This window comes from Muscardinus avellanarius, assembly GCF_963383645.1.
Source record: "Muscardinus avellanarius genome assembly, chromosome: 7".
NCBI classification, from domain to species: domain Eukaryota; kingdom Metazoa; phylum Chordata; class Mammalia; order Rodentia; family Gliridae; genus Muscardinus; species Muscardinus avellanarius.
Window position 1 is genome coordinate 30,605,828 of NC_137793.1, and position 19,994 is coordinate 30,625,821.

Consider the following 19,994-nt stretch of genomic DNA (forward strand, 5'->3'; position numbering starts at 1 on the left):
CAAGGTTCAAAGTCAAGTTTCTGATGAGTGTAGGAATTGAACAAGAGGAAGACTCAGAACTGAAGGTTCTGGAGCCACCGCTGCCTACTCCAATCTGCTGCCACTGCGCCAGGTCAGGATCTGCCTGTGCGCTCTCAGTAATCATCCCTAAGGGGGGAATGTGTTTTCTGGAGGCTGTGATTCACCAGCTCTTGGAGTTTGGAAAGGAAGGAGGTGGCGTAGTGGAATGCCTGCGCCTCCTCTCATCTCCTCCCAGCTGGCCTTTTCATTCTCCCTGTCATCCCCCAGCCAACACCTGTGACCTAGTATGTTGCTGCTGATTTTCTGCTGAAGGGAAATAGCAGGGATTGTCTCCAAGTAATTACTTTAATCCAATCTTTCCTCATATTTCTGCAGTTTCCTGAAATGACTTTTGAGATGACACCAGCAGCGCTCCCTCTTTTTTGACTTTGGGCTCTAGCCACACTTCTTCCTACTCTGTAGGCAGAACAATCCAGCTACCTCCATAAATCCAGGGCAATTGTAGTTCTCTGTGCCTAGAATGTTCTTCCCTCAGATCTCTAGTTGTTGACTCCTTATTTTATTTTTATTTTATTTTGAGACTAGGAATTGAACCCAGGGGCATTTAAACTCTGAGCTGAAACTCCCAAGCTTTATTTTAGTTTTTTTTTTTGTTGTTTTTATTGTTGTTGTTGTTGTTGTTGTTGTTGTTATTGTTGTTGTTGTTGTTTGGTGGTACTGGGGTTTCTGGAAGCCCTTCTACCTCCAGGCTACACTCCCAGACCTATTTTATATTTTTATTTGGAAACAGGGTCTCTTAAGCCAGCACAGCTGGCTTTGAACCTGCGTGATCTTCCTGTTTTTATTTTTGAAACAGTTGCTGAGGGGCTTGCTAAGTTGCTGAGGCTGGCCTTACAACTGTGGTCTCAGCCTCTGAAGTACTGGAATCACCAGCATTTGCTACCATGCTCAGTTGGCTCCTCCTTAATCTCACTTCACTATTGCAGAAAGACCTTTTTGCCTATAGCTATTTAAAATCATCACTATTCTAGGCACCATAGTACTGTTTGTTTATGGAGCACTTAACTATCTATAATCTAGTATTGTATGTATTACCTATCTCTTCCTGTCAGAAGGTGATCTTCTGAGAACAGTATTCTGCTTGACTTATTGTTATTTGGCTGTGGTTGTCACACAATCTAGCAGAAGGCCTGAAGTCTCATAAACATATAACGAACTTTGTAGAATAAATGAAGAAATTAATGAAGAAAATAAAATATAAATAAAGCTCACCTGTTACCTGATTTTCACTCTGTAACTTTCTCCCAACCAGGTGACAGGGGTGATGGGATGTTGTTACAGCTTTTTCTTCCTTCTTTAAAATATTCTTCCTTTTTCATTGCTTTCTACGAGAGTTCTCCAATCTAATCTGATTGACATATTCACTGTATATTTGTACCAATCCTGTTTCTATTTATATATCTGCGGCATAGTAAGTCATTACAGGAATATATTCTAAGTGTTCCATATCTGCTATTAAGAATTTAATAACAATAATAACATTTAAGATTTACTTTGCCCTATGATATCTTACAGAGAAGACTCTCCACCTTTATCCATTTGGTTTTAGATAGAAGTTCAAATTGACTATCTTCTTTAGTTAGCTTATGTCACAATAATGGTTGCCAAATAATATTTCATAAGTATTTACTTGGTCCTTAACACAAATCTGGAATGTGGGTGGGGTGTGGATCCCCATTTTTTACGGGAAGAAAGTATGGTTCAAAGAGGTGAAGGGAGTGGGCGACTGACGAGCACTGAACCCTAGTCTCCAGTTATTACCTGGTGCAATGTTTGCTCACCAGACAAGTTTCACTCTGAGTCTATGCCATATGATTCAAGCAGAGGTTTTAAGGTTTCTCCTGCCATCCCTAAAGGATGCTTAGTTTTTTTGGCTGAACTGTCAGTAGAGAACACATTTAAAATATCATCATCAACAACAACAGCCGTTGATTATGATGTATTAGAACTGTTCAAATCGCCCAATACGTATTAACATGTTTAAAAGTCCTTCTGTCTTGAGGATGAGGCTGGTGAAATGATGTCCATTTTACAGGTGAGGGGACTTATTCACAGCAAGGTTATTTGCCCAAATTACACAGCTAATAAGTGGTAGAGTTAGAATTATGATCCTAGAAAACTGACTTTTAACTACTTTCCCATCTATGATAACAGAAACTTTAGTGTAGTTTCAAGTTTACAGAGAGCTTTCACATCTACTCCCTGTTGAACTTTGCTACTTCTCAATGAAGAAGGCAGGCAGGATTTGACAGGTGGTGTGACCTACCCCACCTAGATAGCACATGGCTGAAATCATAATGACAGCTTTGTTCTCAGACTCTGTTTTGCTCTCCAGGATTTTATTAGCTCACTGATTTCCCTAATATGCCCCCACCCTGTGATGAGTTACATTATTCTGGGATTAAGATGATAACTTCTTCATGTATCTAAGGAATATTTTATTTCTTATGTTTTAATATACCTTCATCACATCTCTTCCAGCTAAATTGCGATCATTTCAGAAAAGGCTTTAAAAAAGATGGGGATTTTATCTGTACTGTCGACGAAGCTGCTGTTTGTGGCACAGATGGGAAAACATACCGCAACAGATGTGAGCTGTGTGCTGAGAACGAGTGAGTAGTCTCTGGAGCAGGCAGTTCCCTAAAGTGAGTCAGTAGAGTCACACCACTCAGTTTCTCTTACAGTCTTTAACATCATTCAGTTTGCTGAAACCACCAAAGCATAAACTGTAAATATCACTTCTTTTACTACTCTTCAGAAAAAAATGGTTTGAATGGTATAACTTTATAGCTTACAAAGCACCTTTGTGCCCAGTTTATCACAGTTTCTATGAAATAAATTGGACAAGAAGATTATATATGTGGGGGGTATACGTGTATGTGCACACATGTAGACACATACACATTTAAAGACATAGGTGCATACACAGATGTTATTTATGCACAGGTATGAACTTACATCTGCCTATCTCCTATCCTCTATTAATCTTTTATTTATTTATTTATTTATTTATTTATTTATTTATTTATTTTCAGTACTGGGGATGAAACCCTGGGTCATTCTACCTTGGAGCTACATCCCCAGCCTTATTTTTTATTCTTTATTTTGAAACAGAGTCTCACTGAGTTGCAAAGGGCCTCACTAAGTAGTAACTGAGCCTGGCTGTAAACCTGCCATCCTTCTGTCTCAGCCTCCCAAATGCTGGGATTACAAGCGTATACCACCACGTCCAGCTTCAACCTATCTATCTGATATATTATTTTAAGCAGAGAGTGATTTCATAATCAAATTATATTAAAGTATTTAGTAATTTAAAATATTCGAGTAGGTCACTGGAACTTTAAATGACAAACTTCTCATCTATTCAACCTTTGCCAAACAGAAAGAAATCTTGCTGTCCTATATTTTGCTCCTGGTTTGCTCTTTCTCTGCCCTCTGTGCAAGTTTTGATTATGGATTGTCTTCTTCCAACAGTAAATGCAGACCTGCTTTTCAGGTCCTGGCCTGTCTCCTCCACCTTGACTTATCTGCTCTTTAGTTTTGCAAATACAATAACTCATATTTGAGAAGACTAGTAAGGTAGTATTCATTTCTTGAGATCCTTCAAGATTTATCTCTTCTTAAAGTATCTTTCACCAAAATAAAACTGCATTAAACTGTCTCTGATCCTTCAATTGTTCAGAAAATACTAAGATTATGCTTTCAATTTTCACCTAGAGCCAACATACAGAAACAGAAATTTTAAAAATGGACATATGAGAACGTAGAGGTTTTTATTAGCTATGTATTTTGTAACACATCTATGAACACATTGTGCATTTAATACTTATTATGTCTTAAGTGAGGAATCTCATTACATATCTCTAAGGCTCTAATCCAGGTGAAAGTTTCTGTCCCCAGATTTCTGGTATACGGTGAAAATCGTGTGTTTTACCTCTGGCCTTGAGGAGACTGCAGTAATATTGGATTTAATTTTATTCATATATTTATTTTGTGGTACTGGGGATGGAACCCAGGGGCATTCTACCTCTGAGCTACACCCCCAGCCCTATTTTTTATTCTTTATTTTGAAACAGAGTCTCACTGAGTTGCAGAGGGCCTCACTAAGTAGCTGAGGCTGTCCACAACCGTGATACTCCTGTCTCAGCCTCCCAAATGCTGGAATTACAAACATATACCACCATGCCCGGCTATTGTATTTAATTCAATAATTTTCTTCAGCTGATATTTTTGGAAAAAAAAACCTTTTCATCATTCTTACACAGTTTTTTTTTATTATATTTTGATTGTAAGTTGCTGTCTTAGAAAGTAGAAAGTATCTAATATTTATGGTTCTATGTTTTCAGATATTCTTTAAAGCTCTACTGGATTGAACAAAGTTAATTATTAGGACTTTATATCTTTCTATTAAATATAAAATACTATCAGGGTAACTCAAATAAAGAGTAGTATAATGGCATGTTACATAATAGAAACTCGAATTTTTTTATATAAAACAAGGGCAAGAACAGCAAAGTTTCCAAGGGGCATCTACTATATAGCCATGAACCTTGCTTCTACCATTTTTTAATGCGGACCCTCACCATAGACACAGGGTGAAAAAATTCCTGGACATTACATTAATCATTCAATGTTTTCAGACCTCTGACATGACTCCATTTATTTTATTTCAAGTTTTAAATTAATGGCCTGATGTTAAAGGAAGAACTGGGATGTGACATTGTTTTCGAGAAAGCAAAGAAGAGTCAAAAACAACAAAGGTTTGAACAGTAGGGAGTTCTTTGATATTAATTGCTGTGTTTACTAACTTTTGTTTTCAGGAAAACCAGGTCCCAAGTTGGTATAAAAAATGAAGGAAAATGTGAGAACAGCAATGCAGACCAGGTGAGGACAAGAGTCAGGATGGCGGGGCCTGGGACAGGTTGGGGGCTAGGGGCTGGGGGCTGACTTCAGAGGGGCAGGCACACTCCTCCTCATCCTTCTGAGACCCAGGCTTGGAAGCAGGTGATACTTTACTTGGATTGGAATGCTCTATACTGCTATTTACTACAAAAAAGCAATCATTGATAGCTCCTGAACTGGAGTCAGTTTACTTCGGTAGTTGACCTTTATGCTTTGATTTCTATGAAAGAGAGAGAGAGAGAGAGAGAGAGAGAGAGAGAGAGAGAGAGAAGAGAAGAGAAGAGAAGAGAAGAGAAGAGAAGAGAAGAGAAGAGAAGAGAAGAGAGAGATGGGGGAGGGGAAGAAGAAAAGGCAGGCAGGCAGGCAGGCAGACAAAAGGAAATAGCATGCACAATGAAAGGGCACTGAACTTGAGTCATTTAATCCAAGCGAAACCCCAGCACTGTCACTGGCTGTCAAGAGTCCTTGGGACAAGTCACTTGAGAAAAATGAGATTGAACTGAATAGGTACTTTCTCTGCTGAGATCCTGTGAGTCTGCAATGGTACCAGAAGGAAGGAAGGGTTTCATTCATGCCCTACTTGTTGAATGACCTTCCTCATCATCAAGGTTTGCTGCCTTTGCTTTGAACCCTAGAACACCTGAGGTTACAGGCATGTTCTGTTTTAAATACGTCTTTGTCTCCATCATCCAGGAGAGTGTGAAGAAGTTGAAGGCAGGGACCATTGTTAGGAAAGAATTTTAGTGAAGCTACAAAAACAAACAAACAAACAAACAAACAAAAAACAGCACATGAAACCAAAAGTAACTGGGCAAGGCAATTTACTTCTGCACAGGAGGTGCAAGCACCCTGGGCGGGCAGTCCTTTCAGCCTTTTAGCCCCTAACGCCTGGGCATGCACTGTCCCCATTGCCAGAGTAAGACTTCACAATCTAATCCAGATGACTGGTTTTCCCTGGGTAGGCTTTTACAAAGGGAGAAACATAAAACCGGTACATTCAGAGTGGAATATATAGACTCCAGTACAAAATGGATACCTAAGCTACAGCTACAAAATGGAAGCCTGCCAGTTTCTATGTGATCTCCTAACTTCAATAGAAAAGATGGTTCTCCTTTCTTACACCATGCTGTCCCTGGGTTCTAGCACAATCATTAATGTCTCCTGAATGCAGAGGGGGATCAGTAACTGAGTCCTATACTTACACATAAGAATCCTGCAATACACATCAGCTGCCTCTGCATGAGGGCAGAGGCACTGGCTTCTATAAAACTTCTATAATAGTGTCAGAAGCTTGGCTGTATGTACTGATGAATCCAAGTTCCTTTCGCTGTTCTTCAGGATGTCTGTAGCGCATTCCGGGCTTATGTGAAAGATGGAAGACTTGGATGCACCAGGGAAAATGATCCGGTCCAGGGTCCTGATGGAAGGACACATGGCAACAAGTGTGCCATGTGTGCTGAGCTCTTGTAAGTACCACCATCCCCCAAGAGCCCGAGGATGCTGAGCTGGCCCTTTGGGAACCCCACAGAGCCCTAGTCCATTCCTGGAAGTGTGCAACGTAGTCCTTTCTCTTTACAATGTAAAATAAGGCTTACTAAGAAAAGCTTTCTTTTCGTTTTCATCTCACCTACTGACGTTTCTAAAAAGGAGAGGGTAAAATGGTTACATTTTATTAAATTTAAGACATTTATTTACTTATTTATTTAGTGCTGGGGATTGAACCCAGGGGCATTCTACCTCTGAGCTATAACTCCAGTTCGATTTATATTCTTTATTTTGAGACAGGGTCTTACTAAGTTGGGGAGAGTCTCACTAAGTAGCTGAGGCTGGCTGTGAACCTGCGATTCTCCTGTCTCACCCTCCTGAGTACTGGGATTACAAGTGTGTGCTGCCGTGCCTGGCTGAGACTTCATTTAAAAGAAAATTATAATGCCTTGAAAACATCCAGCGTGATATAAGGCATAGTGTCTTAAAATTTAGAAAGCAATTTGTTGTTGTGTTGTTGTTGTTGTTAGTGGAGATTTAACCAGGGACATTTTACCTCCAAATTATAATCCCCCGGCACTTTTTATGTTTATTTTGAAGCAAGGTCTCACCAAGTTGCTAAGGGACTCATTAAATTGGTGAGGTTTCTCTCAAACCTGTGACCATCCTGTCTCAGCCTTCCAAGCACTGGGATTACAACTGTGTGCCACTACACCTGGCTTCAGAAAGCAGCGTTATAGAGAATAATATAGGTCAGCTATTGGCACGCATGGATCATTTGGGTGTCGAGATGCTTATTGAATGACAGTCTGAGCACTCATAATAATGTCACGTGTCTTGGTTCACTCTTAGTGCAGAAAGCGAAGGGTATGAAAGGGAAGAACTATTGGGTGAATTTTTCTCTGAGTGCTTGGCACCAGTTCTGTCCCTGAAGACTCGGATATGAATAAGAGACAATTAGTCTTTCAAATTCTGGCGGCTAAACTAGGGGTGTAGACTCTAGTCCTCCTAGCAGCAAGCTTTAAAGTGCTCTATTTGTATCACCGGATCTTTAAATCAGAACAGGAAAAAAAAAAAAAAAAAGATTTAACAGGTTAATAAACTCCACACCTGGTTTGAAAATTACAGTTATCTGTGTAAATTGAAGGGCATGCCCTATCCGGTTCCAGATACTCTGATTATTCCTGGCTTTCAGACAGGAAAGTGGATTTCCTCTTTCTTACCTGGGAGGCAGGTGCTTGCCATGTTCCAACCTGCCCTAGATTCTGTGGTTTTCTGCATGTTTGGAGCACTGGCTGAGAGAGTTTGAGCTTCCTAAACTGGTTTCTTTCTCTGTGGGACCGAGATAGTAATGCCTGTCTCCAGGATGAGCCCATAATTAGATAGTACATGTGAAAGGGTTTAGAAGCTCAATTTGAATTTAGCTGTTACTAACAACTAGCAAGGCAAACAAATACTTTGCAAGGCTTACCAAGTTTTAAGTGGGAGGGTGTGGATGTTAATGCTGTGGAGGCTCAGCTTGGTTTCACCTGTCACGGCACTGTTCTGGGGCTTTCTGTGCTGCCAGCTAAAGGGCATTTTCCTGACAATCTTCTGTTTGTCAGTCAAGGTGGCACACCCATCCAGTTTTACAGGACAAAGCTTCTAATTGACTGTCCTGAATCAGTTTCCACCCTTCCTTATCTTTGGCAATTCCTTGGGCTCCCACCTCCAAATCAGGGAAAAGCTTGTCTCCTGCTGGAAATCAGTCTCAACAGGTTATGGTAGAGGGCGGGAAAGTGCTTCTTCGCACAGGCCTGGACACTGGAAATACCACTGAGTCACAAACCCACCAGCTGTTTACTTTGCTTCACAGTTTAAAAGAAGCTGAAGACAATGCCAAGAGAGAAGGTGAAAACAGAGTTAGAAGAAATGCCGAAAAGGTAAAGGACTCACCAAAAGAGTTTCAATTTTCTGGCCCTAAAATATGAACCATATTATGCTTGAACCTTTGAAGGAATGCAGTCATGCCGCGGTTTCTCGTTACCACCTGAATTCTTATAAATATTAAAATTCCTCGAGTTAGCTATTCCTAGTCTATTTACCATTAGATTTGGATTTAGGCCAGCATCTCCTGCCTATGGCTCAAAATGTGAATTTTAATTCTTTTTTTGCTTTTCCCTCTTCCAAAAAGGAGAATATAAGACAGAAAGTTTATGCACACTGCACAAAATCCAGCTCCTTTCCATCAGCCTTCTTCCTGGCAATAGTTTGAACTATTTTGCTTCCAATATATTTTTAAAAAATTCTCACACAATATAAGTTGGGGGTAACTCTCAAATAATTCCTAAGTCTTTTCCATCAGCACACATTGGAGTTCTTTGCTTTCCCCTCTGGTTAATACATTCAGCCAGAGCTGTGGTGACTGAGTATTTCTTCTGTGTATCACATGTTAAGATGACAGTTTAAAAAATATTCCTAAATTTCAGCTTTTCTCCAAGTTATTTGATAATTTAAAGTTGGGGTCTAGTGCAGCAAGCTATCCCTTTTGTTAACTAGATGGTAGGCGGTGCGGCCTGGACTCCTGAAGTCACCCAGGTTAAGTTCTACTTTCAGTGAGAGAGATGGCTGTTAGCCTGCTAAGTGGTTGGCCTTTCACTGGAAGGCTGAGCACTTGAGTTTTAATCTTTTTTCTGTCATCCTGTGGGTGTGTGAGACTAAGCAAATCATCCTCTCTCTGGGCCTCAGTTGTCTTGTCAGCAAAATAAGGAGGTTGGATAAATGACCTGGATTTTGCCTTGCTCTTGGTTTGCAATTGAACCTGTGCCCTGAACTCTTTTGTACTAATGCTAATAGACTATTTTTTGTGTGTTGCTGGGCTTGTGATTTCCTATGGGAAGATGAAAGCCCAGTGTTTGGACATCAAGAGCTGACCTTTGACTTCATAATGCTATTTAATGAAAGAAAGTTTCCAACCCTAATAAAGACTTAGAGTTTTAATTGAGGAAAATGGAGTATTCAAAGCTGTTTATGGCTTATTCTATATTTGCCAAGAAGTGAATGAAGCCAGGAGTGGTGGCGCACGCTTGTGATCCCAGCATTCGGGAGGCTGAGACAGGAGGATTGCGGTTCATAGACAGCCTCAGCTACTACTTAATGAGGCCCTTTGCAACTCAATGGGACTCTGTTTCAAAATAAAGAATAAAAAATCAGGCTGGGTGTGTAGTTTGGAGGTAGAATGCCCCTGGGTTCCATCCCCAGTACCATAAAAAAAAAAAAAAAAAAGAAGTGAATGAAATTCCTCTTGGTGATTGGTAAACTTTAGCTTGAAACACTGGGTCATCCTGCATTTTAATAAATTATTCCCTAAATACAGAAGGCTGTTTCCCCTAGCTGCTCATAGGTCTACACTACCATTGCCTCTTCCACTGTGTGTCTGGGTCATTAGGCCTAATTGTGTCGAACAGGACTTCTTTAGCCTGATGTCTCAATACTGCTCCATAATTAACCTGTCAGTGGGTTGCTCACAAAAGTGTTTCTTCAGAATCTTCATAGGTGAATCACCACTTATAAACTGAAATTATCATTGTTTCTTTTGTGAGAATCATCAGGCATACTTGTATTACCATGCTGTGATTGTCAGGTGACTGTCTTTTGCATCTGTATTCCTAGATTGTTAACAACCAGGAAGTTTGGAGCACACCTATTACACAAAAACAAGTGTCTTTTTATTATAAGGAGACAATTCTCTTTTAAAGCTCTTTAATGACATTTAAATTATATTTTTAAAAAATCAGGTAATATGAGTCTAGAAAAAGCGCTAAAAAGCATCTATTCCAAAAATGTCACCATGTGAGCAGTAAGATTGAGGTCCTTACTGTGACCTTTGTTATGGTCTCCCAAGGAGTTAAAGCCATAGTCAACCGCCTAAGTCTTCCGACTCCCAGCCATTTCTTTATATTTGTATTTATTTGTTGAAAGGGAAAGCTAAGGGCTGCACAGTTGAAATGAAGGTTATACAGAACAAAAATGTTACAGTTCATGTTACAGGAACACATTAAATCAGAACCCAAGTTTATTGACATGGAAATCTCAGGTGTAGCGTAAGTGGGGCTATGTTTAGCTCTCACCAAATAGTCAAATTTTCAGAACAGAGAGAAATCTAAAACTCCTGAACCAAAGCAACAGGAAATCTGGGAACAGATTTCTCTTGAATTTTTTTAATTATTCGCAGATTTCTAAGTTATCTAAATAGATATGAGTTTTGATGATCTACCTTTTTGGGGTGGAGAAAATTAGATTCATTCTCTCTGAAGTTTTCATCTAACATGTCAGAAAGAAACATAGCTATGGAAGGAGAGTACTCATAATGCTGTTGGGTGTTATCTCGATGTTCCTTTTCCTTTGCAAATGAGGCTGGATTATTCTTGACTAGATCTGTATTAAGTAAATTTTAAGCATCTAATTTTATGAATTCTATCTTCTGACTGTTGACAACTTTTTTTTTCTTCTTGGTAGCTACATTTTGTTGAGTCTGTGTTAAAACCTTCCGAAAGGTTGTTATTTTGTCATTCTCCTGCTGCCACCACCAACTTTCTCCCTGGATTAGGCAGTTGAAAAGAACTATCTAGTTTTAGTTTCAGGAAATATGAGTTCTGCCTTATGTTTTCCTAGGCTCATTTATCCTTCAATAAACAAACCACACCACACAGAAAATCAGTCCTAAATTTCATATGGATAAAACAAAAACACAGAATTGCCAAAGTAGATATACAATAAAAACCATGCATGAGGCATCACACTGCCTGACTGTAAATTATACTATAGTTGGGCATGGTGGCACACACTTGTAATCTCAGCATTTGGGAGGCTGAGACAGAAGGACTGTGGTTCACAGACAGCCTCAGCTACTACTTAGTGAGGCACTTTGCATCTTGGTGAGACCCTGTTTCAAAATAAAGAATAAAATAGGGCTAAGGGTGTAGCTTGGAGGTAGAATGCCCCTGGGTTCCATCGCCAGTACAGCAAAAGAATAAAAATAAAAAAAAATAAATTATCCTATAGAGCTATATAGTAAAAATAACATGGCAATGGCATAAAAACAGACACATAAACCAATGAAACAGAAGAAACAGAAACAAATGCACACATTGATAGCCAACTGATTTTTCAATACAGTTGCCAAAAACATGCATTGAAAAAAAAACCAGCCTTTTTAATAAATGACGTTGAGCCGGGCATGGTGCCACATGCTTATAAGCCCAGCATTTGGGAGGTTAAGATAGGAGGATTGCAAGTTCGCGGCCAGCCTCTGCTACTTAGTGAGGCCCTTTGCAACTCAGTGAGATCCTGTTTCAAAATAAAGAATAAAAGATAAGTCTGGGGGTGTAGCTTGGAAATAGAATTCTCCCAGGTTCCATCCCCAGTACTGGAAAAAAAATTATATTGGGGAAACTGGTTATCCACATGTTAAAAAAATGAAATTAAATTCTATCATCTCATCCTGCACAAGAGTGAACTAGAGATGAATCAAAGACCTGGAAATTAGCCCAGAGACTTTGAAAGTACTAGAGGAGGGCATAGGTCCAAAACTCCAACACATAGATAGGCACAGGTAGAAACTTTCTCAATAAGACTCCAAAGTTCAGGAAGTTAAAACAATAATTAATAAATGGAATAGAATTAAACTAAAAAGTTTCTGCTTATCAAAGAAAACCATTAAGAGTCTAAAGAGAGAACCTGCAGAATGGGAGATCTATCTAGAATATAAAATACTTAAAAGACTTAACACTAAAAACATACAATAAATAAGAAATAGTCAATTGAACTAAATAGACACTTCACAAAAGAAGAAATATAAATAGCCAATAAATATATAAAAAATTGTTCGTCATTAGTAGTTAGAGAGATAGAAATCAAAACTACACTGATAGTCCATCTAACCCCAGTTAGAATAGTAATCAAGAAGTCAAACAACAATAAATGCTGGTGAGTATGTAGGGAAATAGGAACCCTTATACACCATTAATGGGAGTGCAAATTAGTGCAGCCACTATGGAAATCAGTGTGGGAATTCCCCAGAAAGCTGGGAAGGGATCCAGTATATGATCCAGCTCTACCACTCCTTGGTATCTTTCCAAAAGGACTGAAATCAGAATATTACAATAATACATGCATATCTAGGTTTATAGCAGTACAATTCATAATAGCCAGTTTGTGAAACCAACTTAGGTGTCCATCAACAGACAAATGGATCAAAATGACGGGATATAAAAACAATAGGATCCTATTCAGCAATAAAGAAGAACAAAATCATGTCATTTGCAGGAAAACGAATGAACCTGAAGGACATTATGCTAAGTGAGATTAGCCAGTCACAGAAAGTGAGGAGTCATATGTCTTCTCTCATATGTGGAAGATGGGAGCAACTGGGATACTTGACGGACATTAGGCGATGGAGGAGAAACCTCAGTGGAGCGAGGGAGGTGGTCGAGGGTGAGGTGGACGGATGGGAAGAATTAATGGACTCACTTACTGACATTCGGTACATACATGAGAATCTCAATGCCAATCTCAATATCATGTATGTATGGAGAAGGAGAGAGTAGAGAGGGAGCTGGGGGAAAGTGCTGTGGGGATGTATGTCACTATCACTCTGAACTACATTATGATATGAGATTATAATGCACCAACAAATATATTTTAAAAAGAAAAAAATAATAAAATAGGTTTCTTTTGTGTGTGTGGGGGGGGGGTCTGGGGATGGAACCCAGGGGCATTTGACCTCTGAGATATACCCCCTGCCCTATTTTTTTTTCTTTATTTTGAAACCGGGTCTCACTAAGTTGCAGGGGGCCTCACTAAGTAGCTGAGGCTGTCTGCAAACTGCAATCCTCTGGTCTCAGCCTCCCAAATGCTGGGATTACAAGCATGTGCCACCACGCCCGGCAAAAATAAAGTTTCTTAAAAAAAATTAACATACCACACAGCAAATTCAAGTGCCAAATAATTTAATAAAATAGGTTATTATTAATTCTCATCAATATGTTGTTTGTATTTTCCAACATTTCTAGACTTGGGCTTCTGTGATTATAAAAGTACCATTACAAAAGTTTAATATTTTAAGATTAAAGAATATAAAAGTGGCAAATACAATTACTTGTCTTTTTAAAGGATCTTTGCAAGGAATTTGAAAAACAAGTGAGGAGTGGAAGACTGTTTTGTACTCGGGAGAGTGACCCTGTTCGTGGCCCTGATGGCAGGATGCATGGAAACAAGTGTGCCCTGTGTGCTGAAATATTGTGAGTACAGAAGTGGTTTCTTGTGAGCCTCTTCGGCGGTGGAGGTGGAGACTGATAAGAATCACGAGGGAGAAAAAATAGGCAGCACAAGTTTTGATCATTGAGAATTCTTTGAGCAGTTTTATGTTTTCCACAAATCATGATACCATATAGCAAGTAGGCACTAATGAATTTTTTGGGGGGATTGAACCTAGGTCCATTCTACCTCCAAGTTACCCCTACCCCCAGCCCTATTTTTTATTCTTCATTTTGAAACAAGGTTTCACTGCATTTTGGAGGGCCTAAGTAGCTGAGGTTTGCTAGGAACCTGTGATCCCTCCCAAGTATGGGATTAAAGCGTGTGGCATTACACTCAGCTACGATATGTTATGGATTTCATTTTCCAGTTGAAAAGCTGGCCTACAATATTAATCCTAACATTTTTCCCTGTGACCTTCATGATTCTCTTTGTTAACTAGTCAGAGTATAGAATAGGTACGAAAGCAAATACTAAGACTTTGTTTTCCTTCTGTAATTATCTCATTGTGACAGAGTTGATGGAGTATCTTCCAAAAAATCCATGTTCAAGCTGGGCACGGTGGTGACACTTGTAATCCCAGTACTTGGGAGACTGAGACAGTAGGAAAGCAGTTCGCAGCCAGCCTCAGCTACTTAGTGAGGTCCTTTGCAACTCAGTGAGACTCTGTTTCAAAATAAAGAATAAAAAATAGGGCTGGGGGTGTAGCTCAGAGGTCAAATGCCCCTGGGTTCCATCCCCAGTAAGAAAGAAAGAAAGAAAGAAAGAAAGAAAGAAAGAAAGAAAGAAAGGGGGAAAGGAAAAGGAAAAGGAAAAGGAAAAGGAAAAGGAAAAGGAAAGGAAAGGAAAGGAAAGGAAAGGAAAGGAAAGGAAAGGAAAGGAAAGGAAGAAATGTTCAATGTTCATGCCAGGCACAATGATGCATGCCTGTAAGCCCAGTGCTTGGGAGACTGAGAAAGGAAGATCAAAGATCACAGGCTCAAGGTCAGCTTTGATCAGTAAGACCCTGTTTCAAAATAATAATAAATTAAATAAGGCTTGAGTTCTAGTTCAGAGATAGAAATTCCATGGGTTCAATTCCCCAGTATCTCCCGCATGTGTGCGCATGTGCGCACACACACACACACACACACACACACACACACACACACACACAGAGACAAATACACACATGCGCGTGCACACACACACATACAACATACACATACACACACACACACACACACACACACACACACACACACTTCATTTTCACATGTTAATTTATTGCCCTTACTTTTCATTTGGGACATGGGATCTTGGGAAAAGGGCATATCCCACAACATACTAACTGTGGCATCATTGCACTGTTTTTAGATCTTTGAGTTACATAAGTTTTTCCTTGCACACTGGTAGTAGTCAGTATCTCTAAGTCTCAGCCAGCTAATGCTCTCTACTCTGGTAGATTGCATTTTAAAATCATCTGCCTTGGATAAGACTTCCTGAAGTCCCTAATTTAAAAGCATTCCTCATAATCCTTGGTAACCATCTTTCACAACAATCATCACAGTTGGTAATTATATAATCATTTCTATGACTATCTGTTGACATGTCTCTTCTCTACTAGACTATAAAAAGAGGATGGGGGACAGGTTTGTATTGCATGCTGTTATACAATAACATACTAGATACTATTGACCTAGGCCAAATCTTGCCCCTCAAATAGTTACTAACTAAATAAATGAGTGAATGAACGGATATATAAATGAAGATTCCTTGCTTTCAAGAAGCTTACAGTTAATAGTAGAACTAATCCAGACACATGCACACACCCACCCACACATTTATATATTGCAAGACAGAATGAAAACTATTTCAGGAGGAAATATATTGAAGTATGAAAGTACAGTGATAGATGTGAGCTTATTACTATTTAGGATCTGGGATGTCTTCTTTTTTAATTTTTAATTTAATTTTATATTTTGTGGTACTGGGGGTGGACCCTGGGGCTTTTCTACCTCTGGGCTATACTCCCAGACCTATTTTATACTTTATTTGGAAACAGGGTCTCACTAAGTTGCTGAGAGCCTCACTAAGTAGCTGAGGCTGGCTTTGAACCTGTGCGATCCTCCTGTCTCAGCCTCCCAAGTGCTGGGATTACAAGCGTGCACCACCACATCCAGCTGGGATGTCTTCTTTTAAAAAAATAGAATTTAAACTGGGAAGGTTTAGAAGGAGAGATGAGAAAGAAGATCATTTCAGGGGAAAGAAACTATGTAAGAAATACAGACATGCAAAATTAAGAGAACTTTTTGGGAAATTAAGCTAATTAGAAAGTGTTCTTACAGAATCCAGGAAAACTTACCTGTTTACCACCTGAACCTAATGACTATTTTGCAACAGGGAAATCAGAAACATCCATACTTATTTATATATTTCTTTTTCTCTAGTATGCGGAACTTTTTAGAAGAAAAAAGTAAAGCAGATGAAAATCTGAAAAAGGCAGAAGAAAAAGTTAAAGTCAAAAGAGAAGCTGAGGTGAGGATTCATCTCATCCATCTGGTTATGTCTTGTGTGTATGAGGTGGGAGTATCTGGGTATATCTTGAGTATATTACTCAGGTATGCCTTTTCAACCTTGGTTAGAAGTTTCCCCGGTGCTAATAGACTAAGTAGAATAATTATGAGTTACAATTTCTAGCCCAATTTGAAGGGAAATAGTGAAGATGCATTAGTAAAAAAATAATTCCACATTCTCATATGAAAGTGATGTGTCAACAAATGATCTGAATTCAAAGTGTGACGTATCCTCTCCTATTGTGTGGCAGCTGTTAAAACAATAACAAGTTAGAACTGTATTGCATTTGCTTTCTGAATGTCTGTCAGCCTGTTTTCCCAAAGCTAGCCCTTACCCCAAGCAACTCACAATTTTCCTGTGTCTCCGCATTAGCATCCTATCTTGTCTATGTCCTTTCAGTCTCCATCTTCCTCAGTCCTCAGAATCAACTAATCCTCTGGGCTGTTTTCATAGGCATGACGAAAGTCCAGCGTTTGAAGGCACCCTAGAGTATGTCTGAACCATTGCACATGGTGTGGAAATTCTATTCAGTACTTCTCACAGTGGTCCATTCTTCTAAGATGCAGAGTTTACAGGGTGACAGAGTAGCCTCCTCCACTCTGTGTCCTCTGCCTTTAGGCAATACCACGGTATTGCTTAAACCTCATTCTCAATTTCTTCCTTTCTTCTAATCCTGGGTTACCAAGTTTACCAAGCCGTGTGTGTGTATTCTACCTCTCAGCTGCATTCCCAGCTTTTTTATTTTTTTATTTTTATTTTTTTTGTTTTGAAACAGGGTCTTATTAAGTTGCTGAGGGCTGTCCTCCAACTTGTGGCCCTCCTGTTTCAGCCTCCCAAGTAATGGTATTATAGGCATGTGCCACCATCCCCAGCCTACTAGTCAAATGTGCCTCAACTATTCTTTTATTTCCCATTTCCAATTTCTTCCTCCTTCTCTCCCTCCCTTCTTCCCTTGCTTTCTTCTATAATTCGGTTGGTTTTTCTAATTTCATTGTCTATTTAATCAACAAATTTGGCTGTCAGTCTTTTGGAAACAAACATTCCATTCTATGCTCTATGCTATAAAGATTCGTCATGTTCCATTGCCTAAGAATAAAATCCAAATTTCTTTTAAAGTCTGATTTTGGTTAATTTTCAAGTTGCATGGTCCTAAATTCTAAAAGTTGTGTGTCTTCATCCTTAACTCTTTCTTTTCCTCCCAATGTCTTTGATGAACAACTAGCACACTTTTTGAATAGGAACTTATGTCTAAACTATTGCATTTCCATTCCTCAGAAACTCTGCAGTGAGTATGAAGGTCGTGCAAGGAATGGAATGCTTTTCTGCACCAGGGAAAATGACCCTGTTCGTGGCCCGGATGGGAAAATGCACGGCAACTTGTGTTCCATGTGCCAAGCCTTCTTGTGAGTACAGAGTTTAGAATGCCAAAGGAGGAAGGATGCCCTGGTAGACACAGCTTGCTTCACAGATGGGGAAGCTGCGGTGGCTCCACGTGAGACGGGGAGTGGAGTGAGGGGCATGGAGAACAGTCGAGTGGCCCCGGGAGTGGGTGCCCACAGTCACTGTTTCAAGATGCCTTCTTTTTCTCAGACCCACTCTCACAGCACCAGAACCTCCTGATAAATATGAACATGCACAGCTATTACCTGCTGATTCATGACTGCAGTTTTCCCTATTTTAGCAGTTATAGGCATTTTACATTCTATGGGGGATAGGGTCCAGAAATTGCCCATAAAACACCCAGAAACTCCCATTAAAATTACCTTAAATGTTACTTTATATACTGATAGACTTTTTTTTTTTTTTTTTTTTTTGCGGGTCTGGGGATGGAACCCAGGGGCATTCGACCTCTGAGCTACATCCCCTGCCCTATTTTTTTTATTCTTTATTTTTTTGAAACAGGGTCTCACTAAGTTGCGGAGGAGGGCCTCACTAAGTAGTTGAGGCTGTCCGCAAACCTTGATCCTCTGGTCTCAGCCTCCCAAATGCTGGGATTAGAAGCGTGAGTTGATAGACATTTTTTTAGCAAGTTAAAACTAACAATTTTATTTCGGTACTTAGAATAGCTTTCCGGCCTGGTGACACCCGCCTGTAACCCAGTACTTGATAGACTGAGGCAGGAAGATCATAGATTTGAGGCCAGCCTCAGCAACTTAGTGAGGCCTGCTGAAACTTAGTGTGACCCTGTTTCAAAATTTAAACAAATAATAATTAAGTGAGGCTGGGGGTGTAGCTCAGAGGTAGAATGTCCCTGGGGTTCAATCTCTAGTATAAATAAATAAATAAATAAATAAATAAATAAATAAATAAATGGAAAACTCTTGCTTTATTTGGTTGAACTCATATTAAGTATCCCATACAACTGCATTATTCAAACCAAACTTAGGCTCATTTGGCTTATATCATACAATAATTATTGGCTTCTATCCTCACATTTCACCTCTTGCCTTTTAGATAAAACAATCATGCCCGGAAGCAGGGGATGGGGTTCTTGGCTGGGTCCTTCTGCTGCTCGATCTTGCTGAGGACTAAGAGAAAGGCAACATGCTCTGCTAAGGCCTTTTTCCACCCTCAAGTGTTACGGAACCTTGATTCTAATTTTGATACCTGCCTTGTGGACTTCAGTGATCTTTTTTCACCACAGACAAAAGAGAATTTTTTTGTGGAGTGAGGGGCATAGAGAACAGTCGAGTGGCCCCGGGAGTGGACGCCCACAGTCACTGTTTCAATATGCTTTCTTTTTCTCAGACCCACTCTCACAGCACCAGTACCTTGCATCCCAGTACCTGGTTTATATCCTCTTACTTTAGTGTGTTTGTTCAATATGTAAATGAACAGATTTACACGGAGAGAGATACCACGCATCTTTTGCATGGTCCTAAATTCTAAAAGTTTTGTAATATTCACAGAAAGCCAGTTTTCCAGAACCCTATTGCCATCTTTTGACTGATGTTAAGCAGAAACTATGAAAAAATCATAGTATCATGTCATGTTGAAAGCTGTTTCATTACTCCTCATTGATACACAGTGATTGATAAAGAGACAAAGATGTTCTCTCCTAAAAAAGGAGAAGAAATTAAAAGTGCAAGAGTGTGGAGAAATCCGAGCACGCGTTCATTCATAGTGGATCTCTCTTGTCTTCTTTTTCATTCAGCCAAGAAGAAGCCGAAGAGAAGAAAAAGGCTGAGGCCCAAGCAAGAAACAAGAGAGTGTCTGGAAGAGCGCCTTCCTATTCAGTGAGTGGGATAAATCTCAGAGAAAACTCTCACCCTTCACTCTTGGGCGACACTGAGACGGCCTCTCCTGGCCAGATCAGGGATTAACCCTGTGAAATGAAAAGAACTCTTGAATTCTATCTAGTGTCATCACTGACAGATGGTGTTAACTTTTGCTAACCACTTCCCAAAAAGAAACTCTGCATGTGTACATTCTATAAATGAATTACTGAAATTTCACACCTGAGTTGAGATTTTTTTTTAAATAAAAACACCTTTATTCCACAAAAAGCATGGTTTTTGTCTTTGTAATATTACAATTTTTATTTCCAAAGACTTACCCGAGTTATTGGCACCTGTTGTGTTGATGATGATAATTTTCCCCCTGGATTCTATCTTTTCCCTTATTCTACCATTTGGGCCATCCCAACGTTAGCCTAACACAGTCAAAGTGGTGTT

The 19,994-nt window shown here is 39.6% G+C and overlaps 1 protein-coding gene across 1 annotated transcript in view; it reads left to right on the top strand.

Annotated features, from left to right (window-relative positions):
• The window catches only part of SPINK5 (serine peptidase inhibitor Kazal type 5), a gene marked incomplete at its 5' end in the record, with an annotated part of 79,206 nt that overhangs the window by 25,613 nt on the left and 33,599 nt on the right, over nt 1–19,994 (top strand). Inside the window, 8 exons of the mRNA XM_080699222.1 lie at nt 2,563–2,693; nt 4,902–4,965; nt 6,322–6,449; nt 8,324–8,390; nt 13,621–13,748; nt 16,194–16,281; nt 17,596–17,723; nt 19,475–19,556. Of these exons, the coding sequence (XP_080555348.1) occupies nt 2,563–2,693; nt 4,902–4,965; nt 6,322–6,449; nt 8,324–8,390; nt 13,621–13,748; nt 16,194–16,281; nt 17,596–17,723; nt 19,475–19,556 (816 nt within the window). The remainder of the gene's footprint in view (nt 1–2,562; nt 2,694–4,901; nt 4,966–6,321; nt 6,450–8,323; nt 8,391–13,620; nt 13,749–16,193; nt 16,282–17,595; nt 17,724–19,474; nt 19,557–19,994) is intronic.